Source organism: Populus trichocarpa, chromosome 17 (genome assembly GCF_000002775.5).
Source record: "Populus trichocarpa isolate Nisqually-1 chromosome 17, P.trichocarpa_v4.1, whole genome shotgun sequence".
In the NCBI taxonomy this organism is placed as follows: domain Eukaryota; kingdom Viridiplantae; phylum Streptophyta; class Magnoliopsida; order Malpighiales; family Salicaceae; genus Populus; species Populus trichocarpa.
The window spans coordinates 6025994-6053608 of NC_037301.2; the positions used below are offsets into that span (position 1 = coordinate 6025994).

General features: G+C 39.1%; 1 protein-coding gene and 12 non-coding genes across 15 annotated transcripts; 12 read left to right on the forward strand and 1 right to left on the reverse strand.

Annotated features, from left to right (window-relative positions):
- The first annotated feature begins 228 nt into the window (after positions 1 to 228).
- On the forward strand, positions 229 to 347 carry LOC127904618 (5S ribosomal RNA). The gene has a single exon (XR_008057918.1). It is a non-coding gene; the product is annotated as a 5S ribosomal RNA (ribosomal RNA).
- Positions 348 to 719: 372 nt separating this feature from the next.
- Positions 720 to 838, forward strand: LOC127904617 (5S ribosomal RNA). Its single transcript, XR_008057917.1, has one exon. It is a non-coding gene; the product is annotated as a 5S ribosomal RNA (ribosomal RNA).
- A 379-nt stretch (positions 839 to 1217) lies between these two features.
- LOC127904635 (5S ribosomal RNA) lies at positions 1218 to 1336 on the forward strand. Its single transcript, XR_008057935.1, has one exon. It is a non-coding gene; the product is annotated as a 5S ribosomal RNA (ribosomal RNA).
- A 366-nt stretch (positions 1337 to 1702) lies between these two features.
- LOC127904622 (5S ribosomal RNA) lies at positions 1703 to 1821 on the forward strand. The gene has a single exon (XR_008057922.1). It is a non-coding gene; the product is annotated as a 5S ribosomal RNA (ribosomal RNA).
- Positions 1822 to 2191: 370 nt separating this feature from the next.
- On the forward strand, positions 2192 to 2310 carry LOC127904623 (5S ribosomal RNA). The gene has a single exon (XR_008057923.1). It is a non-coding gene; the product is annotated as a 5S ribosomal RNA (ribosomal RNA).
- Positions 2311 to 2680: 370 nt separating this feature from the next.
- On the forward strand, positions 2681 to 2799 carry LOC127904626 (5S ribosomal RNA). Its single transcript, XR_008057926.1, has one exon. It is a non-coding gene; the product is annotated as a 5S ribosomal RNA (ribosomal RNA).
- Positions 2800 to 3169: 370 nt separating this feature from the next.
- Positions 3170 to 3288, forward strand: LOC127904619 (5S ribosomal RNA). Its single transcript, XR_008057919.1, has one exon. It is a non-coding gene; the product is annotated as a 5S ribosomal RNA (ribosomal RNA).
- A 368-nt stretch (positions 3289 to 3656) lies between these two features.
- On the forward strand, positions 3657 to 3775 carry LOC127904625 (5S ribosomal RNA). Its single transcript, XR_008057925.1, has one exon. It is a non-coding gene; the product is annotated as a 5S ribosomal RNA (ribosomal RNA).
- A 380-nt stretch (positions 3776 to 4155) lies between these two features.
- Positions 4156 to 4274, forward strand: LOC127904628 (5S ribosomal RNA). Its single transcript, XR_008057928.1, has one exon. It is a non-coding gene; the product is annotated as a 5S ribosomal RNA (ribosomal RNA).
- Positions 4275 to 4652: 378 nt separating this feature from the next.
- On the forward strand, positions 4653 to 4771 carry LOC127904630 (5S ribosomal RNA). Its single transcript, XR_008057930.1, has one exon. It is a non-coding gene; the product is annotated as a 5S ribosomal RNA (ribosomal RNA).
- Positions 4772 to 5149: 378 nt separating this feature from the next.
- Positions 5150 to 5268, forward strand: LOC127904631 (5S ribosomal RNA). Its single transcript, XR_008057931.1, has one exon. It is a non-coding gene; the product is annotated as a 5S ribosomal RNA (ribosomal RNA).
- A 377-nt stretch (positions 5269 to 5645) lies between these two features.
- LOC127904610 (5S ribosomal RNA) lies at positions 5646 to 5764 on the forward strand. The gene has a single exon (XR_008057910.1). It is a non-coding gene; the product is annotated as a 5S ribosomal RNA (ribosomal RNA).
- An 8249-nt stretch (positions 5765 to 14013) lies between these two features.
- Positions 14014 to 15493, reverse strand: LOC18107238 (protein NONRESPONDING TO OXYLIPINS 2, mitochondrial). Of its 3 annotated transcripts, none has more exons than XM_024588659.2 (3): positions 15132 to 15493; positions 14934 to 15052; positions 14014 to 14394 (listed from the first exon to the last, which is right to left on the reverse strand). In XM_024588659.2, the coding sequence occupies exons 1-3, from the start codon at positions 15335 to 15337 to the stop codon at positions 14387 to 14389; spliced, it is 333 nt and encodes a 110-aa protein (XP_024444427.1). In that variant the 5' UTR covers positions 15338 to 15493; the 3' UTR covers positions 14014 to 14386. The 3 variants fall into 3 exon arrangements, with proteins under 3 accessions (XP_024444427.1, XP_006373235.1, XP_006373236.1); XM_006373173.3 differs by having other exon boundaries at positions 15156 to 15486; XM_006373174.3 differs by lacking the exon at positions 14014 to 14394 and having other exon boundaries at positions 14879 to 15052; positions 15156 to 15487.
- Positions 15494 to 27615: the final 12122 nt, after the last annotated feature.

Here is a 27615-nt window from a genome sequence, read left to right on the forward strand (position 1 = left end):
ACGAAAGGTCGACACCTAATTCCACCAAGAATTTGGTTTTGAACAGTAACTGTACGGTACTGTAGAGTACCGCCGCAAGCAAAAAACTATTTTTTACAAGCAAAATAAATAACAATCAAAGCGAGTAAGAATCCGGTCGGGTCGCAGGTTGCGGCCCTTTCGAGCCTCCCATCGCTCCTCGCGGGCGCCTTCGAAGCGCTTATAGCAATTGCGCGTGCATGGACCAACGGGTGCGATCATACCAGCACTAATGCACCGGATCCCATTAGAACTCCGGAGTTAAACGTGCTTGGGCGAGAGTAGTACGAGGATGGGTGACCTCCTGGGAAGTCCTCGTGTTGCACCCTTCCTTTTGGCCAGCCTTCTTTTTCTCTCCCTCCTTTTTGCCTGCTTCTCCATCCGCCCAGCCTTCCCTCCCTCCCCCCCTCCCCGCCATCGATAGGGTGGGGCTAGATGCCGAAGGCTACTAGTCTTGTTCAGAATGTCGTTGCTCTTCAAGAAACGAAAGGTCGACACCTAATTCCACCAAGAATTTGGTTTTGAACAGTAACTGTACCGTACCGCCGCAAGCAAAAAACTATTTTTTACAAGCAAAATAAATAACAATCAAAGCGACTAAGAATCCGGTCGGGTCGCAGGTTGCGGCCCTTTCGAGCCACACATCGCTCCTCGCGGGCGCCTTCGCAGCGCTTATAGCAATTGCGCGTGCATGGACTAACGGGTGCAATCATACCAGCACTAATGCACCGGATCCCATCAGAACTCCGCAGGTAAACGTGCTTGGGCGAGAGTAGTACTAGGATGGGTGACCCCCTGGGAAGTCCTTGTGTTGCACCCCTCCTTTTGGCCAGCCTTCTTTTTCTCTCCCTCCTTTTTGCCTGCTTCTCCATCCGCCCAGCCTTCCCTCCCCCCCCTCCCCGCCATCGATAGGGTGGGGCTAGATGCCGAAGGCTACTAGTCTTGTTCAGAATGTCGTTTCGCTTCAAGAAACGAAAGGTCGACACCTAATTCCACCAAGAATTTGGTTTTGAACAGTAACTGTACCGTACTGTAGAGTACCGCCGCAAGCAAAAAACTATTTTTTACAAGCAAAATAAATAACAATCAAAGCGAGTAAGAATCCGGTCGGGTCGCAGGTTGCGGCCCTTTCGAGCCACACATCGCTCCTCGCGGGCCCCTTCGCAGCGCTTATAGCAATTGCGCGTGCATGGAATAACGGGTGCGATCATACCAGCACTAATGCACCGGATCCCATCAGAACTCCGCAGTTAAACGTGCTTGGGCGAGAGTACTCTGAGGATGGGTGACCTTCTGGGACGTCCTCGTGCTGCACCCTTCCTTTTGGCCAGCCTTCTTTCTCTCCCTCCTTTTTGCTGCTTCTCCATCCGCCCAGCCTTCCCTCCCCCCCCTCGCCGCCATCGATAGGGTGGGGCTAGAGGCCGAAGGCGACTTGTCTTGTTCAGAATGTCGTTTCGCTTCAAGAAACGAAAGGTCGACACCTAATTCCACCAAGAATTTGGTTTTGAACAGTAACTGTAACGTACCGCCGCAAGCAAAAAACTATTTTTTACAAGCAAAATAAATAACAATCAAAGCGAATAAGAATCCGGTCGGGTCGCAGGTTGCGGCCCTTTCGAGCCACACATCGCTCCTCGAGGGCTCCTTCGCAGCGCTTATAGCAATTGCGCGTGCATGGACTAACGGGTGCGATCATACCAGCACTAATGCACCGGATCCCATCAGAACTCCGCAGTTAAAGGTGCTTGGGCGAGAGTAGTAAGAAGATGGGTGACCTCCTGGGAAGTCCTCGTGTTGCACCCCTCCTTTAGGCCAGCCTTCTTTTTCTCTCCCTCCTTTTTGCCTGCTTCTCCATCCGCCCAGCCTTCCCTCCCCCGCCCTCCCCGCCATCGATAGGGTGGGGCTAGAGGCCGAAGACGACTAGTCTTGTTCAGAATGTCGTTTCGCTTGAAGAAACGAAAGGTCGACACCTAATTCCACCAAGAATTTGGTTTTGAACAGTAACTGTACCGTACCGCCGCAAGCAAAAAACTATTTTTTACAAGCAAAATAAATAACAATCAAAGCGAATAATAATCCGGTCGGATCGCAAGTTGCGGCCCTTTCGAGCCTCCCATCGCTCCTAGCGGGCACCTTCGAAGCGCTTATAGCAATTGCGCGTGCATGGACTAACGGGTGCGATCATACCAGCACTAATGCACCGGATCCCATCAGAACTCCGCAGTTAAAGGTGCTTGGGCGAGAGTAGTAAGAAGATGGGTGACCTCCTGGGAAGTCCTCGTGTTGCACCCCTCCTTTAGGCCAGCCTTCTTTTTCTCTCCCTCCTTTTTGCCTGCTTCTCCATCCGCCCAGCCTTCCCTCCCCCGTCCTCCCCTCCATCGATAGGGTGGGGCTAGAGGCCGAAGACGACTAGTCTTGTTCAGAATGTCGTTTCGCTTGAAGAAACGAAAGGTCGACACCTAATTCCACCAAGAATTTGGTTTTGAACAGTAACTGTACCGTACCGCCGCAAGCAAAAAACTATTTTTTACAAGCAAAATAAATAACAATCAAAGCGAATAAGAATCCGGTTGGATCGCAGGTTGCGGCCCTTTCGAGCCTCCCATCGCTCCTAGCGGGCACCTTCGAAGCGCTTATAGCAATTGCGCGTGCATGGACTAACAGGTGCGATCATACCAGCACTAATGCACCGGATCCCATCAGAACTCCGCAGTTAAAGGTGCTTGGGCGAGAGTAGTAAGAAGATGGGTGACCTCCTGGGAAGTCCTCGTGTTGCACCCCTCCTTTAGGCCAGCCATCTTTTTCTCTCCCTCCTTTTTGCCTGCTTCTCCATCCGCCCAGCCTTCCCTCCCCCGCCCTCCCCGCCATCGATAGGGTGGGGCTAGAGGCCGAAGGCGACTAGTCTTGTTCAGAATGTCGTTTCGCTTGAAGAAACGAAAGGTCGACACCTAATTCCACCAAGAATTTGGTTTTGAACAGTAACTGTACCGTACCGCCGCAAGCAAAAAACTATTTTTTACAAGCAAAATAAATAACAATCAAAGCGAATAAGAATCCGGTCGGATCGCAGGTTGCGGCCCTTTCGAGCCTCCCATCGCTCCTAGCGGGCACCTTCGAAGCGCTTATAGCAATTGCGCGTGCATGGACTAACAGGTGCGATCATACCAGCACTAATGCACCGGATCCCATCAGAACTCCGTAGTTAAACGTGCTTTGGCGAGAGTAGTACTAGGATGGGTGACCTCCTGGGAAGTCCTCGTGTTGCACCCCTTCTTTTGGCCAGCCTTCTTTTTCTCTCCCTCCTTTTTGCCTGCTTCTCCATCCGCCCAGCCTTCCCTCCCCCCCTCCCCGCCATCGATAGGGTGGGGCTAGAGGCCGAAGGCTACTAGTCTTGTTCAAAATGTCGTTTCGCTTCAAGAAACGAAAGGTCGACACCTAATTCCACCAAGAATTTGGTTTTGAACAGTAACTGTACCGTACCGCCGCAAGCAAAAAACTATTTTTTACAAGCAAAATAAATAACAATCAAAGCGAATAAGATTCCGGTCGGATCGCAGGTTGCGGCCCTTTCGAGCCTCCCATCTCTCCTCGCGGGCACCTTCGAAGCGCTTATAGCAATTGCGCGTACATGGACTAATGGGTGCGATCATACCAGCACTAATGCACTGGATCCCATCAGAACTCCGTAGTTAAACGTGCTTGGGCGAGAGTAGTAAGAAGATGGGTGACCTCCTGGGAAGTCCTCGTGTTGCACCCCTTCTTTTGGCCAGCCTTCTTTTTCTCTCCCTCCTTTTTGCCTGCTTCTCCATCCGCCCAGCCTTCCCTCCCCCCCCCCTCCCCGCCATCGATAGGGTGGGGCTAGAGGCCGCAGGCTACTAGTCTTGTTCAAAATGTCGTTTCGCTTCAAGAAACGAAAGGTCGACACCTAATTCCACCAAGAATTTGGTTTTGAACAGTAACTGTACCGTACTGTAGAGTACCGCCGCAAGCAAAAACTATTTTTTACAAGCAAAATAAATAACAATCAAAGCGAATAAGAATCCGGTCGGATCGCAGGTTGCGGCCCTTTCGAGCCTCCCATCTCTCCTCGCGGGCACCTTCGAAGCGCTTATAGCAATTGCGCGTACATGGACTAAGGGGTGCGATTATACCAGCACTAATGCACTGGATCCCATCAGAACTCCGCAGTTAAACGTGCTTGGGCGAGAGTAGTAAGAAGATGGGTGACCTCCTGGGAAGTCCTCGTGTTGCACCCCTCCTTTTGGCCAGCCTTCTTTTTCTCTCCCTCCTTTTTGCCTGCTTCTCCATCCGCCCACCCTTTCCTCCCCCCCTTCCCGCCATCGATAGGGTGGGGCTCGAGGCCGAAGGCTACTAGTCTTGTTCAGAATGTCGTTTCGCTTCAAGAAACAAAAGGTCGACACCTAATTCCACCAAGAATTTGGTTTTGAACAGTAACTGTACCGTACTGTAGAGTACCGCCGCAAGCAAAAAACTATTTTTTACAAGCAAAATAAATAACAATCAAAGCGAATAAGAATCCGGTCGGATCGCAGGTTGCGGCCCTTTCGAGCCTCCCATCTCTCCTCGCGGGCACCTTCGAAGCGCTTATAGCAATTGCGCGTACATGGACTAAGGGGTGCGATTATACCAGCACTAATGCACTGGATCCCATCAGAACTCCGCAGTTAAACGTGCTTGGGCGAGAGTAGTAAGAAGATGGGTGACCTCCTGGGAAGTCCTCGTGTTGCACCCCTCCTTTTGGCCAGCCTTCTTTTTCTCTCCCTCCTTTTTGCCTGCTTCTCCATCCGCCCAACCTTTCCTCCCCCCCTTCCCGCCATCGATAGGGTGGGGCTCGAGGCCGAAGGCTACTAGTCTTGTTCAGAATGTCGTTTCGCTTCAAGAAACGAAAGGTCGACACCTAATTCCACCAAGAATTTGGTTTTGAACAGTAACTGTACCGTACTGTAGAGTACCGCCGCAAGCAAAAAACTATTTTTTACAAGCAAAAAAAATAACAATCAAAGCGAATAAGAATCCGGTCGGATCGCAGGTTGCGGCCCTTTCGAGCCTCCCATCTCTCCTCGCGGGCACCTTCGAAGCGCTTATAGCAATTGCGCGTACATGGACTAGGGGGTGCGATTATACCAGCACTAATGCACTGGATCCCATCAGAACTCCGTAGTTAAACGTGCTTGGGCGAGAGTAGTAAGAAGATGGGTGACCTCCTGGGAAGTCCTCGTGTTGCACCCCTCCTTTTGGCCAGCCTTCTTTTTCTCTCCCTTCTTTTTGCCTGCTTCTCCATCCGCCCAGCCTTTCCTCCCCCCTCCCCGCCATCGATAGGGTGGGGCTCGAGGCCGAAGGCTACTAGTCTTGTTCAGAATGTCGTTTCGCTCCAAGAAACGAAAGGTCGACACCTAATTCCACCAAGAATTTGGTTTTGAACAGTAACTGTACCGTACTGTAGAGTACCGCCGCAAGCAAAAAACTATTTTTTACAAGCAAAATAAATAACAATCAAAGCGAGTAAGAATCCGGTCGGGTCGCAGGTTGCGGCCCTTTCGAGCCTCCCATCGCTCCTCGCGGGCGCCTTCGAAGCGCTTATAGCAATTGCGCGTGCATGGACCAACGGGTGCGATCATACCAGCACTAATGCACCGGATCCCATCAGAACTCCGCAGTTAAACGTGCTTGGGCGAGAGTAGTACTAGGATGGGTGACCTCCTGGGAAGTCCTCGTGTTGCACCCCTCCTTTTTGCCCGCTTCTCCATCCGGCCAGCCCCTTTGCCTTTCTTTCTTCTTTTTCTCTCCCCCCGCTACCGCTACCGCTACCCTAGAGGCCGAAGGCTACTAGTCTTGTTCAGAATGTCGTTTCGCTTCAAGAAACGAAAGGTCGGCACCTAATTCCACCAAGAATTTGGTTTTGAACAGTAACTGTACCAGAGCACCGTCGCAAGCAAAAATCTATTTTTTCTTAAACAAAATAAATAACTCTTTCAACAATTTCCAGGAGGACACACACATTGAAACCATCAATTTCAACACATAATCTTTCAATAAATTCCAGCAAAACACACACATGAATGCTGGCCAACCCTATAGTTAAGGCCAGCCCTCTACCATAATTTGTTATTTCCATTTTATTAATTTTTCTTTGTTAGATGTTCTAGGAATTTGGCCTCATTTCGTTTCTGTTTCCTTATCCTCTTAGTTAATTCCAGTTTCCTTCACAACTAGTTTTGGGTCTTAAGGAGAAGAGGAAGGGAGTTTCATGACCCATACCTTTCGAATCTAACTAAGTTTGAGGAAGGTTTGACAATATTCTTTCTCTTCTCCTGTTGGTTCTCCTCCTTTTTTCCTCTCACGTTTTCTAGCCCCCTTTTCCTTTCCCTCTAGGCAGCTGTCCAATCTTCTCTCAAGGTTTCATCTCTCCCTCACACGTTCACAAGGCGCTCTCTACTGGTTTGGTTTAGGTTTCTGTTGGGAAAGAGGAAGGGAAGAGCGACATGCAGCTGCTGGAGACAACTTTGGGAAGAGGAAGGGTCATCCTCTCTCTCCTCCTTGTATTTATACTCCCCATTAAATGAGGTTGGTTGTTTGGGGTTGGTTTAGATGTGTTCTTATCCTTGTTTTGGTCTATCCAAAACTGGTTTTACCCCTCCCTCCCAGCTCCTTAAGTTAATTAATTTTTTCTTTTAAAACAAAAACTGCGTCGCTGCCGCTGCAGAAACCGGCAGCGAAAACTACGTCGCTGCCGATCAAGAAATCAGCATTGAAAACTGCGTTGCTGCCGATCAAGAAATCGGCAGCGAAAACTGAGTCATCAATTCTATATATATATATTTGCCACATTGCATTGAAAACCAGGTATTCTAAATACGAGGTTTGTATTTTTACAACATAAAAATACAAACAAAAAAACCCACAAAATAAATGCACGAGAAAACCAGCGATCTTACTCTTTTTTTAAGGGGCTGGGTTCAGCTCGGCCCATGTGGCTGGGCTGAACCCAGCATGCCTAGTCGGGTCAATGGCCCAAATCAATGACCTGGTTGGGCACAAAGGCATGCGTGAGTTTCCTCACGCATGCCTTGGCGGGTTACTATTCAAGTGAATTAAATTTCACTTGAACAGTAACAATGCTACTAAGAATGCATAAAGAGCTGGGAAGAACATACCTGGAGGCGGAAACGAAGAAGTTGCAGCGACGTTGAAGGCGTGATGGCTGATTTGTCCGTGTTCGTTTGTTTCAGCCCTTTTCCTTATGTTCTGTGTTTGCGCCTGTCTCTTGTTTTTTTTTCCGCGTCTTCGTCCCTCTCTCTCTCTACTGGTTCTAGCTTCGGTTTTCTCTAACATGAAAGTTGTAGAACTACAACTTTCATGAAAGATCCAAAGTGTGATAAATTCGTTTTGAAGAGCATAATTGGGTCGCAACCTAGTTGGTCAAAAGGATTTCCTAAACTGACAATGTCGAGCATCCAAAATCTTACTGAGGGTCTGACCTAAGGATAGTGAACACCAAAATTATGACGAAAGCAGAGTCTTTAATGCAAAACTCGGGTCAGAATCCTTCTCGCGACAGAATTCTCTACTTTCTCATTAGATATTCACATGGAAATATCTTGAGCTTCTGATATCGAAATCAGGAGATTCAAAAACATAAATTCATCTACGTGTACATGTCTACAACTTTCATAAAGGGTTCAAAGTGAGATAAATTCATTTTGAAGAACAGAATCTAACCGCAACCTGGTTGGTCAAAAGGATTTCTTGATCTGATTCAGGAAACTGACAATGTCGAACATCCCATTCTGACTGAGAGTCTGCCATAAGAATAGTGAACCCTAGAACCCAATAAAGGTGCATGTCAATTCTTCACGTCATGAGTGACAAAATATAGCTGGAATGGTCAGATATTGTACGAAATCAAATCAAAATCAGAGCTTAAGTTTGAACACAAAAAATTACGACATCAGCATAATCAGTTTTTTTTAGTGCAAATTCTGAGGGATTTATCCAACCTTAAAGACCAGATAAAGCATGATCAAATTTAACATTATGAAGACTCCTAATTAGTCTAAGAAACCTGACGATTTTGGCAGCAAAGGGGGTGGATAAAGAGGGTAGAAAACAGCTCATACAGGGTTCAAAAAACACTTCTTTATTCTCTGCTTTTATCAATCTTCCAGCAAACATGAGCTAAACTTCTGCACTCGGTTCAAAAGGGTACACACCATCTTCAGCACTTGTGGCTCAAAAATGAGTAACAACAATTGTGATGAATGGTTGTATGAGTATTATGAAGGATCTATTGTTGTATTGTATTGAATATTAACTGTCATGAATGGTTGGATGAGTAATACGAAGGGTGTACTATTGTGATACTGAATGCTAAATTGTTATGGAATGTTTGTTTGTGTATTATAAAGGATCTATTATTGTGTTTACTGAATGTTAAACTATTATGGAACGTCTGTACGAGCATCACGAAGGGTCTGCTATTATGTTGCAGTGAATATCAAGTTGTTATGAATCGTTTGAATGTGCAACTCAAGGGATATTACCATGTTATAGTGATTTTATAAACCACCTCTAGAATGTTTGATGGGTTGATGATTAGCTTCGGCTAATAGCATCCGAAGGGATGACCGGGACAATTGATTGATTAACTTCGGCTAATGGCATCCGAAGGGATGATGGGGACAAATCATTGATTAACTTTGACTAATGACATCTAAATGGATGACCGGGACAAATAATTGATTAGCTTTGGCTAATGGCATCCGAATGGATCGGATGTCGAGGTCAAATGAATGATTAGTTTTGGCTAATGACATCTGAATGGATGACCAGGATAAATCATTGATTAGCTTTGGCTAATGGCATCTAAAGGGATGACCGGGACAAATGATTGACTAATGGCATTCGAATGGATAACCGGGATAAACCATTGATTAGCTTCAGCTAATAGCATCCGAATTGATGACCGGGACAAATGAATGATTAGCTTCGGCTAATGGCATCCGAATGGATTACCAGGATAAATCATTGATTAGCTTTGTTTAATGGCATCTGAATGGATGACCGGAAAAAAATGATTGATTAACTTCGACAAATGGCATCTGAATGGATTGGATGCCTAGAACAAATGAATGATTAGCTTCGGCTAATGGCATCCAAATGAATGACCAGGATAAATCATTTATTAGCTTCAGCTAATGGCATTCGAATGGATGACCGGGGCAAATAAACGACTAGCTACGGCAAATAGCATCCTAAGTGGATGACCAGGATGAACAAATGATTGGTTAGGACTAATGGCATCCAAAGTGGATGTCCAGGATGAATAAATGATTAGCTTCGGCTAATGGCATCCGAATGGATAACTGGGATAAATCATTGATTAGCTTCGGCTAACGGCATCCAAAGGGATGACCAGGACAAATCATTTATTAGCTTCGGCTAATGGCATCCGAATGGATGACTGGGACAAATAAACGACTAGCTACGGCAAATAGCATCCTAAGTGGATGACCGGGATGAACAAATGATTAGCTAATGGCATCTAAAGTCGATGTCCGGGATGAATAAATGATTAGCTTCGACTATTGGCACCCTAAGTGGATGACCAGGATGAGCTAATGACACCCTAAATTATCTTGTGCTGTAACAAGGACATCATACCAACATGGTTGCGTAGGAAAATCCATTTCGCAGCTCACATTTTGAAAAGAACTATATATTCGCATGTTATGGGTGATATGAGTTCTATATGAACGGACGTGTTAATCACTCAATTAGTCGTTCGACCCTTTTTGTAGAGACTAGTAACAAAAAATTGAAATGGAACATAAATGTGAATGTGCGAACAAGGTGATATGATGTGTATGAATATACATATAAGGTATTCGTTTTATAAGGATGTCATGTTGTGAAATTACATGAGATCGGGATAACGAAAGTACTAATTGTGTAACTTGTTGTTTGACACTCTTGTATGAACTCGTGATGTTAGCAAGACTAGAATAGGAATGTGAATTTGTGAGTATGTCAATATGATGTAATGTAAACCTATGAGAATGAAAAAATAATAATATGAGCACGTGTATTGAGAATCCATTTTATGGGAACATTGATTGACATTATCCTACGTGGATTGTGACTTGTTAATGAATGAAATGCAATTATAAATCTGTAAAATGATATGGTGAAAAACATTTAAAACCGAACCCAATAAAAAAAGAATTCCATCGATTTTGGCCTTGAAAAAGTTGGGTCGTTACATTTGGTATTAGAGCACCTGTTTAGGATCCTCATGATCAAAGAGAATAAAGTTGTGATCTATTCCAGGATGGTGAACACTCGACAAGGGACACGAACCGAGCCACCCTCTACAGAAAGGACGAGTAGAGACCAAAATGCCCAAGATTTGCTAGACAAAGATCCCTTGTATGATACGATTTCTTTTGCCCCAATAAGATCATCTAAACCCTTGCGGGAAAGAATCACGAAAGTAGGTGAAGACTGAATACTTAATTTAATGGAGGAAATACCCATAGCATAGATGGGGCAGCAAGGAAGTGCGAAGGCACACCCATCTACCGTACCAACGAGGGTTCCCTTGCCTTATGTAAACCTAGGACACTTAGTCTAGATAGTTAAAACAATGATGGAAGGCATGATTAGTTGAGTAAGGACAAGGCTAGATAGACAACTTTACAACAACAAAAAAAATTGGCATGTTCCGAATACCGAAGGTTTCGTAGTTAGTATTGATGCCTCGAAGAAAGGACTTAGGTGTGATTGATGTAAATAGGGGAGTGATCGCTTATGTTTTAAGACATTTAAAGACTCAAGTAGAAAATTACTCGATACACGACCTGGAGTCGATTACTATGGTATTTGCTCGGCGAATCTGAAGGCACTATCAATACAAGTTCATTTAATTTCGATGATGAAATTTATATTAGGAGGGGAGAATGTAAACACCCAAAAAAATAGAGAAGTAAAGTCGGAACAACTCCACCATCGCTACCGAATTCTGAATCGGCAACGATAAAGTTTTTGGCTGCCGATTTCTAAATCGACATCGGCTAAGTTTTTTGCTGTCGATTTTTGAATCGGCAGCGACAGTCATTGACTGCCGATTTCTGTATCGGCAGCGACGCAGTTTTCGCTGCCGATTTCTGAATCGGCAGCAACTGAGTCTTATTAAAAGTTTAGGAAACAAACCATATTGTCTTAAGGAGCTAAAAGGGAGGGGTAAAACCAGTTTTGGATAGACCAAAACAGGGACAAGAACACCTCTAAGCCAACCCCAAACACCCCACCTCAGTTTTTGTGAAGTATAAATGCAAAGAGAGAGAAAGAAGGTGACCCTTCCTTTTCCCAAAGTCTACCTGCAGCAGTTGCATGTTCAGCTGCATGTCTCTCTTTTCCTCCTTCCCAACAAAAATTCAAACCAAAACCAGCAAAGAATACCTCTTGAACATGTGAGAGAGTTGAGATCGTGAATGAAGATTAAGCAAGTGCTTAAGGGGAAGGAAAGGGGGTTGGAACGAGTGGGAAGAAACTGACATAAAAAAAAAGAACCAAGAGAGGAAGAAGAAGGGAAAAAACGGGAGAAAGAGGGAGGGGAAATACTACCAAACTATCCAGACCTACTTAGAGTTGACAGGTATGGGTCATGTAGTCTCCTTTTGCCCCCTTATTCTTCAAACCCAGAACTGAAAATGATGAAGGCTCCCTAACAAAAATTGACCTAAACCCCTTAGGCTAATTGTAAAGGAAACTGAAAACAACTAAAAGGACAAGCAACAAGGACAAAATGAGACCAATTTTAAGAGCATCTAACTAGGGATAATGAATAAAATGGAAAGAATAAAACTTGGTAGAGGGCCAGCCACAGTAATGGGACTGGCCGAAATGCATTGTGTAAGAAGATGCATGTGTGTGTTCATGTTAAAATCATGTGACTTGGCTGGGATTTGATGACAGATGTGTGCTGGAATTGAAAATGCATGTGTTCATGTTAAAATCATGAAACTTACAGGGATTTGATGATATATATTATGCTGGAATTGAGAGTGCATGTATGTGTTCATGTTAAAACCATGTAACTCTGCTGGGATTTGATGATATACTATGTGCTGGCATTGAGAATGCATGTGTGTGTTCATGTTAAAACCATGTAACCCTGTTGGGATTTTATGATATATTATATGTAGGAATTGAAAATGCATGTGTATTCTGCAGCGAATTTCAAATTCGCTACCGAAATTGAGTTGGTTGCAGCGAATTAACATTCGCTGCTGAATTGTGTGTCCTGCAGCGAAGATGGGATTCGCTGCCGAAGTTGTATTGTCTGTGGCGAATTTGTAATTCGCTGTCGAAATTGAGTTGGCTGCAGCGAATTAACATTCGCTGCCGAATTGTGTGTCCTGCAACGAAGTTGAGATTCGTTGTTGAAATTGTATTGTCTGTGTAATTCGCTGCCAAAATTAAGTTGTTTGCAGCAAATTAACATTCGCTGCTGAATGGTGTCCCGCAACGAAGTTGGGATTCACTGCCGAAGTTGTATTGTATTTTTTCTAATTCACCTGGTGTAATGAATCCTCTATTGATTACTTAAATATATTTACATAGTTCATATATAAACCTAATATCTACTCATTTGTTACCCTTGATTAGGATAACACGTAGCAGATCAAAACATAACTCTCTATATAAGATAACTTAATGATCTCAAATCTAAGGATCACTTATACAACCGTCATGTGAGCCTTTTCATATACACATGTGAACTCACCATATGAAATTCTTATGTGAGTCAATTCAATGTATAATTGTGTATGTCATCCAACAAACACATATATTTTAATTCTAGGTATCCCCCGTACCTCAACTTATGAGAACAATTGCTTCTTTTCATATAAAAAAAACCATAATATATATTAGCCTCAACAACTCTAATTAATGTTTAGTTCTAATACAGCATTGACCATGAATATTTAAAAATAATGTTTTGATCTAATAGAAATCTCATAATTATAACAACTTCATAATTTCCTTTGCAAAACATTCTTGTTTCAAGAACTTTATTTTTACTTTAGATTCATTAATTAAACATATGATGAATATTAAAAATAAATAAACCTTTATTAATAAATTAAATATATTTACATGAACAAAATCAATGTAATGTGTAACAAACTGATTGACTGACTAAAGACATGTACACAAATAAACCTCCCATTATTCTGATCTCTCCTAACAGGTCACCTTGGAACTTACAGACCAAGCTCTAAAGAAATGAACACCACAAACACAGGATCAGATAACAGACAAGCGCCCTCTTTAAGGAAAGAACAAGACATCAACATAAATTAACAAAACAACTCTTTCTGTATTGCAAGCTTAACGCGTGTGATAATCCTAAGAAAACTTTTTATATCGTGTTATTTATGAAACCACGAATTCCATAGTGATCATAGAACTTCCTTTCATAATTTTCTATAAATGACTGAAAGCATAGAATCTAATAATTGTCACATGAACATCATCCAACGAAGTTCCACATTGTTTTCAAGTCATAGATTGTATGGTTGATTGACAAGACCCACCTCCAAAAACAGCAAACATGTCTCACGTACAATCAACTCCATCTGGGAAATGTAGCATTTAAGTTACCAAGGTATTCTAAATTCCTCACAAATACATTACTTGATGTGCATAAAGTTGAAGCTTGTAATAAAGGAAAAAGAAAAGGACTCAGTGACAGCCTCATTGACCTTTTTGAACCCGTCTGACCAGCTTCACATTTTAACCACACACTAGCTTGTCAATTCCTCTACCATAATTGACAACAGTCTTTTGTGATATGTGTTTCAGAATTAACAAAATGATCTCACTAACATCTTCTAACCTTTGCGTTGTATGATAGACTAAATTGTTCTGAAAACCATCAAAGTTTATTGTTTTGGTTGGTAACCAAATGAGTGTAGAAACCAGTTATCCTCTGATTGAATACTTTTAGTACAGAAAGTAAAAATTGAGTTTAGCTGAAAAGATCGCAAACTATCCCAGAAAAAATTACCAATAAAACAGAAAGCGGATTCTAACAAATCAAGAAGAACACTGGTTGCTTCTAAGTTACACTGACGCAAGAGAAGCCCATGCATGTTACGTTTAAGGGCTAGTTTAACATCATCCAAACAAGTTTAGAAAGCAGCATTGACATGGGCATACATCAACACGGAACGAAGGCCTCCATTTTGATATAACCAAATATTTTTAAGATGATTAAAAAAGCACTCATAGTTTCATACTTGACAACGATGCAGACAACAAGTCCCCGGTTTTTTTCTTTGAATTATGTGCCTGCAGGAACCAAATATTCCAGTCAGATTGCGTTAAACCCAATTAAAGCACTCTCAATTCTCATCCCGCTCAACACCCTCAATTTGTCTTAACAACGTAATGCCAGCTTAATGTACAAAAAATGAGCCCAATAAGCTCAAGCAAAGATACAACCTGGATAAAGAATCTTTATTTTAGCACTAGCACTAGACTCTTCAATTTCTAATTAATACCTTGATCAAATTTATATACTAAGTAAGCATTAACTCGCCACGTCAAACCCAAACTAAACTTGTAATTCTTTAACTGCAAAAACTTCTTTTTTCAGCAATTTTCAGTATTACATCCATTGGAATTTTAAATTCCAATTTCAAAAAGATAAATCGAATTGAATTAAACGCTTCATTATTCATTCACGAAATCATAGGAGAAATTAAACATTTCCAGAATGAAGAAGAAAAAATCAATTCAACAGCTGAAAGGGGGGGGGGGGGGGAATACTCACTAGAGAAACAATAAAAGCTAGTATTAGAGGCCGGGAGAGGTGCAGCAGAGTGTACCCTGAGAGAGCGCTCGGAAATTCCTGGATGTGGTACTTAAGCATGATGTCATCCTCGACGCCGCCACCGCGCTGTGTAGTGGCAGCAGCGACTGAACGCATCCCAACTCACATGGTGCCCTACGGACACACAAAATCAATGAGTTAATAAATTTAAAACACACCCTATATATACATACATAAAGTGATAGATATATACGTGTATCCGTAAGAGTGAGTTAACCTGGAAAAGGAGAATCGAGAGGAGGTTGGTGGTTTGGATGGGAGAAGGAAGTGAGAAGCGGTGGCAGATCTGGTGGGGGTGGAGGGAGATTTAGGAGCCTTAGATGATCTGATGGATGATTTGATGGACGATAGAGATGATTTGGAGATAAATTTCCTGCAAGATGAAGAGGAGGAGGCCATTGAATTAATGGAATGAAAATGAAAGTAAGCCTGCCTTTTGAGGGTTTACTTAGGGTTTATGAGAGAAACGGCCAAATACAAGACCAGAACTGGAGAAGGATTGCTTGGGTAAGGCCGGGCTGGACGAGGCTTGGCTTTGCTTTGCTTGGGTTAGTTGAGGTTGCATCCAATATTAATTAATTATGAAATACACATTCCCATGTTTTTCATTCAAGACCTAAAAATAAAAATATTTTTGGTAACTGAAAATTATTGCAGTTTACAGTTTTACTTTCCAGCTAATTACATACCGGGATAGATAAAAGGGAATGTTCTCTTCTTGATTTTGAATTTTGGAATCAACTTTAAAACGAATTTAATTAGAATGAATGCATTTGAGAATTCTCCTTAAAAAAATAGATTTAATCTCAATTAATATATAAATTTATATATTTATATATTTATAAGGTCTTAGATATTTATTATCTAATTATTATTTATTATTTAATAAAAAATAATATATATATATATACACACACAAACACTTTTCAATAAAATCTGAATAAATTTAATAATATTTATACCTTACTCGTTTTACTCATTATTTATATACTAAAATAACTATATTAAAAATACTTTAAATGAGATAATATACATATAATAATTTTGGATTGGATTAAATTACCTATCCTACTCTCCTGGATCTTTCATACAAAAACATAACCACATACAGATTTAGTGACTGATGAAATAACAACATTCATACACTTACACTATGTATTGTATTTGATTGTCAAGAACAAATATTAAAAACATAACAATAAATATAGCATCAACAAATATTAATTTCTTTAGCAAATGCATCATAACCTTTTGCATCAAGAAATCATTTAAGAAATTGATCTTGTCTTGAATTCCACCAATTCAAATTGTACTTGATTTACAGATTGAAAGTATGGACACCTCATGGTGCTAAGCCACTGGACATACATAATTGTATTGTGTGTGTGTGTTTGCGTGTATTAGCTAGTGGATTGACTAAGATGGGACTCAAACCTATAATCACCCTTTACAAGCACCGAGAGCATGGTATGATATATTAAAATCTTTTCTTATTGATAATGGTTTTAATATTGGCAAAATTAATACCATTTTTTTCACAAACAAAACAGGTAAGATATCTTGCTTGTAAAAATCTATGTTGATGATATTATATTCGATGGTACTAAATGCATGCAAGAAAACTCTTTGTAAGGAATTTACAAAATGCATGCAAGAAAAATTCAGAATGAGCATGATAGAAAAATTGAACTTCTTTCTTGAATTGCAAATCAGCAAACAAGAGATGTCATCTTCATCAACCAAAACATGTACATCATGAATTTACTAAAGAGATTTGGGATGGTACATGTCAAAGAAGCCGACATGCCTATATGAACATCAACTAAGTTTAATATGGATGAAAATGTTAAGAATGTAGACATCATCAAATATTGAGGTATGATTGGCTCACTTTTGTATGTAGCTGCAAGTAGACCTGATATTATGTTTTGTATTTGTTTATGTGCACGTTTTCAAGCATGTCCTAACGAATCTCGTATAACTATTAATAAACATATTTTTAGATATTTGCATGGTATAATTAACTTAGGGTTATGGTATTCAAAATGAAGCGAGTTGAGTTTGATTAGCTATTCGAATGCTAATTTTGCTGAGTGTAAGGTTAATAGAAAAACTACTAGTGGAACATGTTATTTTCTAGGATCATCACTAGTATCTTGGTCAAGTAAGAAACAAAACTCGGTAGCTCTATCAACAACTAAAGCAGAATATATAGAAGTTGGTAGTTGTTGTGCACAAAATTTACGGATGAAACAAACCTTAAAAAACTTTGGACTTAATTTTGATTATATACCTATTAAATGTGATAACACTAGTGCACTAAGTCTGTTTAAGAATCCTATAGAACACTCATGTACAAAACATATTGAAGTGAGACATCACTTCCTAAGAGATCACATGATGAATGGTGATATTGTTCTTGAGTTTGTAAACACAAAACATCAACTAGCAGATATTTTTATAAAGCCTTTAGGTAAGGATCACTTTTGCGAAATAAAAAGGAATTTAAGCTTTATTCAAGCTAATGACATTTGAGGTTTTATCTTTACGTGTATATTTTTTTTTAGAAGAATTGCATGTTAGTAGTGATAATGAGTTTGCTGATATGTTTGAGACACCACCTTCAACTTCCTCCTCTAAAGATGTTGGTACTAGTTCATAGAGATCTAGGATGAAAGATCGCATAACAGACGGATGTGAGCTATCTTCGAAACTCTCAAGTGCATATCATAACTAATCAAGAGCATATGGCCAACAACTTATAAGATATAAAAACCATAATGGTAAATCTACTTTCTCGATATCCACCACCCTAAAAGATTGTACCAAAAGCATTTTCCCATTTTCATGATTTTATCTTTTCATGTTTTTGTATTTTCTTTCCATAATTACAATGTATATTACATTTTGAACACTATGGCATGTTTTTATATTCAATTTCCCTATGTTTTTATGCTTTCCTATTACTTTTAGTTGATGACAAAGAAGAAAGATTTAGAGAAAAAAGAGAATAGATATAAAACAATTCATATTGGTTATATCAATTAGGGGGAGAAACAAACACACACACACACACATATAGATTCTTGATAATTGTTAAAGTCTCCAAGAGGAACTATATTGCAAAATATAAAGGGATATTTTTTTATATCTATACTTATCAATTAATTGTCATCATAAAAAAATAGAAGATTGTTGACCTTTAGGTCACATATTAATATTTATATATTTTGATGATAACAATTAAATAAATATAAACAAATAATATGCTTGGTTAAGAATAAGTTTAAACAGGTTTTATATGAATATGACATTAACAAGCATGAAAAATTAAATGAAGAAATCAATCAACAAATCCAAGACACAAAACAAGTGAAGACTTAGTTATTAAGGATTCATTTTAGTGTAAATTATATAAATCTTTATACCTTTATAACACAAATTAAAATGAATTCACACACTTCACATTGCATGCATTATAGGATTGAAATGGCATTAAGTCAGCTCAAGATTCACTAGGTTTAAATTTGTCAAATTTAAATTTTAAAGTTGAACCGGTCAACCGCTTGGCTATATCAAGTGAACCGATCGACCACTTGTTCATCCGGGATGAACACCTAGAAATCTGCAGGAACCGGTCGACCGATTGACTTGACCAATCTGAATCAGTCGACCGTTTCATCTATCAAATGAACATTAAAAGCTATAAAACAACTAGATTATGCTAATATATATATATATATATATATATATATATATATATATATATATGTCTAATTGCAAAATTAAATATAGAATTTTAATAAATATTCTGTTATAATTTATAATTTAATTTTAAAAGAATTAAAATTTAGAATAAGCAAATGAGGGTTTGATTTTTTTATCGAGGATGCAATTCAATAATGTATAGAAGAATTAAGGGCAATAATTAATATTTGTTTTGAATATGAAACAAATCACATAATATTTAGTCAATCCTTCTTGATTTTAAACTTAATCAAAATTTGAATTTAAAGAAAAGGATAGAATGTTTAAGACTTTGAATTCCATATCATTTAGGATTACTGTATTATATAAACAGATCCTACTGCACTATTAAAGAGGGGGGAATAAAAAAATCAGAAATCTCTTGACTGAGCGGAGTTCCTCCAAGTTAAATAAATGTACAGGGCTAATTAATTTTCTGATTCTGGGACACAAAACCGATCCAGTTCCTCCCCACAACCCTTCCTTTCCGATTGCCATACACATCATCACAAATACAAACACCACGCCAGCATCCTCATCCTCTTCACTTCCAGCCATCGCGATTTCCATAGCCACCATTTTCTCCATTTTTTCAGCCCGAAATCAGCCCCAAAACACCAGCTCTACTCCTCACAGCAGCTCCAATCGTGGTCAACGCTCATTCTCTCAGCAACGATAGGGCTTTCTCCACCAATACAGCAACCGTGACCATTAGTCCAGCCGCCCTCATTCAGGGAAAGCGAATTAATTAAAGACCACGACTGCATTATAGATTACCATCCAGAAAAAGCGAATGTAGACGCGGATGCTCTTAGCCGTAAAGACAAGACAATTGTGGGTGGACCATCAACTTGGGATAAGAAAACTATTATTGAGCTAAAGAGATTGAGGGCAATATTAAATTTTAGTCCGTAAGGATCCTTAATGGCTCAAGTAAGGGTGAAGTTAGGATATCGAGAGCAAATATTAGAGGTACAACAATTTGATGATGAAGTGTTAAAAGTGAGAATCAAACTGGAATATAAGGGTGAAACTCTTTTCCAAATGGGAGATAATGGAATAGTGATGTTTGGACGACACATGTTTGTACCTGACAACAAAGACCTTAAACTGAAGTTACTTCGAGAGGCCCACGAGTCTAAGTTCACTGTACATCCATGTAGTACTAAGATGTATCAAGATTTGAAATAGTACTATTGGTGGCCAAATATGAGAAAAGAAGTGACTGACTACGTGACAACATGTGGTATTTGCCAACAAGTAAAAGTAGAGTATCGAAAGCAGGCAGGATTGTTGCAACCATTATCAATCCCTAAGTGGAAGTGGGAGATGATTACAATGGACTTTGTGTCGGGTCTACCTAGAAGGAAGAAGGAAATTATGCAATTTGGGTTATTGTGGATCGACTAACTAAGTCTGCTCTTTTCATACTAGTAAAAATGACGGATCCAGTTGACAAGTTGGCTAAGATTTATGTGAATGAAGTTGTGAGGCTTCATGGAGTCCCAGTATCAATTGTTTCAGACAGAGACCCAAGGTTTACTTCACATCTCTGGCTAAGCATATAATGTGCCTTGGGAACACAATTGAATCTCAGCACTGCCTTCCATCCACAGACTGATGACCAATCTGAGAGAGTTATTTAGATCCTAGACGATTTACTAAGGGCATATGCTTTGGAATTTAATGGAAACTGGGAGGAGCACCTGTCGTTAGTAGAATTCACATACAACAACAGTTATCAGACAATAATTGGAATGACCCCATTTGAAGCTCTTTATGGCAGGAAGTGTAGGACACCCTTATGTTGGGAAGAAGTTGGGGACAAAAAGTTGTATGGAGCAGAATTAGTACAGATCACTACTGAAAAAGTGAGGATCATTAAGGATCGAATGAAGGTGGCTTAGGATAGATAGAAGAAGTATGCTAATATTTGAAGAAGATCCCTTGAATTTTGTTTTGGAGATAGAGTATTTTTGAAGATAGCTTCATGGAAACACATGTTGAGATTCGACATGAAGGGGAAGTTAGCTTCAAGGTTCATTGGACCATTTAAAATCTTGAAACATATCGGACCCGTAGCATATGAAATAAACTTGCCCTCACAATTGGTCAAGGTTCATAATGTATTCCATGTTTCTTTGCTGCGAAAAGCTAATGTAAACCCTTCGAGAGTGCTACCTCAAGTGCCAGTGGAGGTGAAAGAAGACTTAACACTTGAGGTAAAACTGATAAAGATACTCGATTGGGGCGAGAAGGAACTTCATAATCAGAAAATCCCTATTGTTAGAGTCTTATGGCGAAGCTCACAAATCGAAGAAGAAACATGGGAAAGAGAATCAGAAATGAGGCGAAACTTTCCCAACTTGTTTATAGACTCAGGTACATCACTCAAATTTCGAGGATAAAACTTCTTATAGGGAGGGGAGAATGTAAACCCCGGTTGAAAATTAGGCAGAAAAGCAATCTAAGTGCTTATAGAATAGATTTATCAGAAGTACCAAATAAGCATTGGAACAAACCAAGTACAAAAAAATAATAAATAAATAAATATAAAAAAGTGAATAAAATATTACTGGGAGTGAGTTACCTGGAAATAAAATTATCAATATGTAACTAACTGAAATTCAAATTCGCCCGGGTAAAAAGTTTATATAGACAAATACCAGGATCCCGGAATTTTATCGCGAGAACAAGAAATTTACCAGGAATTTTATCGCGAGAACAAGAAATTTACTATTTGGGATATAGAGGAAATTTGGTAAAAAGTTAATACATAAATATAAGTGGGCATGTGTGTGTGCTCGGGCAAGAAAAAAAAAGAGAAAAAGAAAGAAGGGAAACTACCATGTGAGATAGATAAATGGTAAAGGAAACATAAAATCTTAAGAGGAGATCTTGAGGGAACATTAACCAAGCTTAGTGAGTGTTAATTGGAAGGAAGAAAAATCTAGTGAAGGTGAATTAAAAAAGGAGAAGGGAAGTACAACCAAGATTAAAGAAGAAAAGGAGTTGGAAGCTTGAATTGGGTAGTGTTTAGAGTTTAATTACTTGCTTGGTAAGGCATTCTAAAGACTTTTGATATGATTTTAATGGCTTATAGTCTTTAATTGATTGAATTTTTTAAATTTGAAAAGTTAGGGTTGTTGAATGCATTTGGGGGAAATACAAATTTACTGTAAATTGTCATGGGGAATAATGTGAATTGTAGAGTAAAGTGATTAAATTATTGTAGTTAAAGTAAATTTTTTTTGATAATTAAATAGAGCTAGTGGTCGACCAATGATTAGAGTTTTTCAATCTTGTTTTATGCTACTCTGTTAATGCTATATATATATATATATATATATATATATATATATATATATATATATATATATATATATATATATATATATATATATATATATATATATTGTGTATTGTATGAGGTGTTGAATATTGATGAGTTGATTGAGTAAATTGATAGTAGTCAATAACTTTGGATGTCCTAAATACAACCGAAACTCTGCTGAAATTTTGGTAAAATTCTTTACAAAAAAAAATTACCCTCAAATTAAGAGCATATGTTGGGATCTTTTAGCGTTGATCCAATCATACAACCGGGTCCGTTATAGTACATGATCTCCCCCTTGCCTGTTTGATACTTCGGGCATTGATATCTTTGCCTGACGGGACACTGAATCATCTCGAAGTCTCATTGACTCGTCTCTTTCAGAGTATACTGATGTTGCAGGTACATGAGAGGAGGTGTCTGCCAAGGGATCCCAGTCTGGATCACTTTCATAATGAAGGCTCTAATCACTTCCTCGAATTGGGGATGGATCAATCCTGACTCCTTGCCTTGTTCTAACCATCCTGAAACACGTTTCAAAACCATATCAATATTCCTAAAATAGAAACCTAAGCTTTGATACCAAAATGTAACATCCCCATATCCGGGAAAAAACAACAATCTCATGTTCATTGATGAACAAAGTAATTTAATTTTATATATATGTACATGGTGTTCATATTAAAATTTACCAAAATTTTCACTAAAAGTTCAGCAGAGTCTCCCCTATATCGGGAGGTCCCAAATTATCGATATACAACCTGTTTACACTTCTAATATATCGCATCTCCTAACTCAATTCAACCCAATCATCCTGGGTCTCAATCCCGCAAAACATCATTATTCATATGAACCACAATATTTATGATATACATTGAACAACAATCATCATTATGGATGGATAAAAGATATAAACATGCATACATGGAACATGATTATATGAACTACAACATTAAATTCATCTAATCAAGTTTAAACACTAATTATACAATATAAGTTATACAAATGTTTCCATGTTTACAAAATGTAAGGTCATCCTCCCTAGACTACATAACAAAAGGTGAATAAAAGCTAAAATCTACTCCTGCCTCTCATGCGATGGACCTGAAACAAAATACATATTATTGAAACATGAACATCGCAATAAGTACAGTAATACCAATATCCAATAATTTGAAAAGGTATATATGTACTCTTGTTTTGTTCATTTCTCCCTTTCTGTTTCCATTAGAACTCCTTTTCATTCATCTAGTAAAAACTATTTCCTCTCTCATTAACAACTTCTATTCAAGATTCCATTAAAATCAACTGCAACTATTTCACCCAACGTATTATTAATATCGTTTTCATCGGTATCATCATCATCCCATTGGCATCAATGTTTAGAGATCCCTTACCCGGGACCCTGACATACACCAAATGTATGCTAGTAAAAATCATGGTGATCCCTTTATCCGGGATCCTGACATACGCTAAATGTATGCTAGTAAAAATCATGGTGATCTCCTTACCGGGATCCTGACATACGCTAAATGTATGCTAGTAAAAATCACCGTGATCCCCTTACCGGGATCCTGACATACACTAAATGTATGCTAGTAAAAATCACAGTGATCCCCTTACCCGGGATCCTAACATAGACTAAATGTATGCTAGTCAAATCACGTCTTACACTTCTCATATTTTCTTTATCAGTGGTACTCCCATCACTTGGCGAATTCACACCAACTTCCATCCTTTCACATAACATCCATCGTTTACAAGTTCACATCTCACATTATTAACATATTAAATTCTCAAATTTAACTAGAAAGCTTGGGTGAGGATCACCTACTTGCAGTAGATGCTCTACTCGTGCTCCCCTACTGCTACTGCTGCACCACACTGGTGGTCCCTCCTGCAATCACAGGCTTATCTCATAAATTTTCCTCATTCAATGATACATTTTATATTAACCATATCAACAGTCGTTAGGTCCTTTCTTTCAATCATTCCTTTCTTTCAACAATCCAGCAGCGAAAGCTGGTTCGCTACAGGCTGCACAATTCGGTAGTGAATGCAACTTCACTGTAGCCAACACACTTTCGACAGCGAATGCTAATTCACTGCAGATAACTCAATTCCGGCAGTGAATCACAATTTCGCTATAAGACAACAACTTCGGCAATGAATCATAAACTCGATATAGAACACACAATTCGGCAACGAATGCTAATTTTTTGTAAACAACTCAATTTCGGCAGTGAATTACAAATTTGCTGCAGAATACACACCTTCGGCAGCGAATGCTGATTCACTACAGACAACTTTGTTTTTGCAATGGATCACAATTTCGCTGCAGATAATATAACTTTGGCAGCGAATCACAAATTTGCTGCAGAGCACATACATTCGGCAAAGAGCGCTAATTCGATGCAGACAACTCAATTTTGACAGCGAATCACAAATTCGCTGCAGAACACACAATTTGGCAGCGAATGCTAATTAGCTGCAAACAACTCAATTTTGGCAGCGAATTACAAATTTGCTATAGAATAAACACTTTTAGAAGCGAATCACAAATTCTCTGTAGACAATACAACTTCAGCAGCGAATCACAAATTCATTGCAGACAATACAACTTCGGTAGTGAATCTCAAATTCGCTGTAGAGCACACAATTCGGTAACGAATGCTAATTTGCTACAAAAAACTCAATTTCCACAACGAATTACAAATTCGCTGCAGATAATAGAACTTCGGCAGCAAATCACAAATTCGTTGCAGAACACACAATTTGGTAGCGAATGCTAATTCGCTGCACACAACTCATTTTTGGCAGTGAATTACAAATTTGCTGCAGACAATACAACTTCGACCGTGAATCCCAAATTCGCTGCAGAACACACAATTCGACAGCGAATGCTAATTCGCTGCAAATAACTCAATTTCGGCAGTGAATTACAAATTCGCTACAGACAATACAACTTCAATAGTGAATCCCAAATTCACTACAGAACACACAACTCGGCAACAAATGCTAATTCGCTGCAAACAACTCAATTTCAGCAGCGAATTACAAATTCGCTGCAGTCAATACTACTTCGGCAGCGAATCACAGATTCACTGCAGACACGCAAATTGACATCAGGTTCCAGCAAAGTCACATGGTTTTAGCATGAACACACACACATACATGCAATAATCAATCCCAGCACATAATCTATCACAAACGTCTAGCAGAATACTCACATACAATAATCAATTCCAGCATATAATCTTTCATCAAATTCCAGCGGAACACACACATGGCAATCATCAATTCCAGCACATAATCTTTCATCATATCCCAGCAGACACACACACATGCATTTTGGCCAACCCTATAGCTAAGGCCGGCCCTTTACCATGTTTTGCTCTTTCTATTTTATTCATTTTTCTTTGTTAGATGTTATGGAAGTTGACCTTATTCCGTCTATGTTTCCTTGTCCTCTTAGTTGGTTTCAGTTTTCTTTACAGCTAGCTTAGGGGTCTTAGGTCAATTTTCTTAGGGACTCCTTCATCATTTTCGGTTATGGGTCTCAAGAACAAAGGAGAGGAGACTACAGACCCATACCTTTCAAATCTAAGTTTATCTGGGCAGTTTGGTAGCATTCCTTATCTCCTTCTCCCGGTTCTCCTTCTTTCTCTCTGAGTTCTCTTTCTTCTGTCAGTTTCTTCCCACCCATTCCAGCCCTTTTTCCCTTCCCTAAACAATTGTTCAACCTTCACTCAAGATCTCAACTCTCTCTTTCTCTCACACGTTTCAAAGAGGTACTCTTTGCTGGTTTTGGTTCAAGTTTTTGTTGGGAAGAAGGAAGAGAAGAGAAGCATACAGCTAGACATGCAGCTGCTACTGGTAGACTTTGGGAAGAGAAAGGGTCACCTTCTCTCTCTCCTTACATTTATACTTCACATTAAATGAGGTGGGGTGTTTGGGGTTGGTTTATATGTGTTCTTGACCCTGTTTTGGTCTGCCTAAAACCGGTTTTACCCCTCCCTTCTAGCTCTTTAAGACAACCTGATTGTTTCCTAAACTTTTAATTAGACTGAGTCGCTGCCGATTCAGAAGTCGACAGCGAAAACTGTGTAGTTGCCGATATAGAAATCGGTAGCGAAAACTATGTTGCCGCTGATTCAAAAATCGGCCATAAAAACTGTGTCGCTGATTAGTACTTAAAAGTGCATTTTTATCAAGATTTTATATCATCATTTTTGCACTTGAAGTATCAAGAAATCATTAACTAGAGCATGTTTTATAATAACAAGTCTGATAATATAAGATACCTTTAATTTATGGTAAATGTTCATTTTAAATGCAGGCCTATCACATAATCAAAGGATTGATTGATGAGTTTAACTACTAAAATTGAGAAGACAAAGAGAGGGCTAAACTTATAAAAGAGATGCTAGTTCACTCCAAACTGGAACATCATTTGGTTATTGGATCATAACTGGAGTTGTAGAACTTGGATTTAAGTCTGGTTTATATGTATGGAAAGCTAAGACATAGGCCTAAAACTTTCATGAAGAGTCCAAGATTTAAAAATGCCATTTTCGAGTTCAAATGGTAGCAACAACGGAGAAGTCGGAATCTATCCTGCAGCCCAGACACTGTTCAATGTTAAGCCCATATCTCGAGTTTTAGAAGTCCAAATGCACTGATTTGTGTTTTGTTGGAAAGCTGAGACAATTTCCCAGAACTTTCATGTAGACTATTTTTCAAATTCTGATGTTAGCAATGATGTTTTGTTCAGACAATAAGATAAGGATTGTCACCAAGTCAAGATTTGGCCACCCACTCAACAATTAGTCATCAAATCAATAGTTCCGAATTTTGGCCTATAAAAGGAGGCATTTACCATGCATTTAGGCATCTTGGTTTTCATATCAAGATCATGTTCTTGCTCTCTTTCTTTATATTTTTATAATGCTTAAGTTTTACTTTCATTAATCTCTTGTTTATGCCTTTCATTTCCTTTATTATACTTATATAATCATGTTCTCCTCTTGTTTATTTATGTTTCTCTTCTTCATTATGTTTAGCTAAGTTTATCATGTTAAGGTGAAGATGTTACACTAATGGTGTAAGAATAGGTATAATATAAACTCAACATGGACTTTAATGTTTGATACTAACATGTTTTGTATTTGTTATCTTATTCACTCTTAATACTTTGCTTGATAAATGGTTAATCTAGATTTATGTTTATAACCCTTGGTATAACAAATACTTGGCACTTTCATAGCCCAACTGTATGGTATAACCAACACCTGTGCTATGAAAGGAACTTGATTTGTTGTTAACATAAATTAACATCATGAATACATGACAACATTTACAAGTATTAGCATTATTGGAATAAGATAACTAATGTAATCATGTTAATAATTTATAATCCAATTGGAACCTCCTTTGTGTGTGGTTTCCAGTTGAGTAATAAAAAGAGTTTATACTATACTTGTTTGAAATACCATTAGTGGATCCTCTAACCTTGACAATTATTTTATCCTTGTTTAATCCTTATATTAATATCACATCTCAAAGCTTTCTTCAACTCCTTTTCTGTTATTATCTA

What these genes read in the sequence shown, in the direction of transcription:
- LOC18107238 (XM_024588659.2), bottom strand. Translation starts at nt 15,337, where the DNA reads ATGGCCTCCTCCTCTTCATCTTGCAGGAAATTTATCTCCAAATCATCT. An exon ending in ACTCACTCTTACGGATACAC is followed by an intron (nt 15,053 to 15,131) that starts GTATATATCTAT and finishes GTGTGTCCGTAG; the next exon opens with GGCACCATGTGAGTTGGGAT.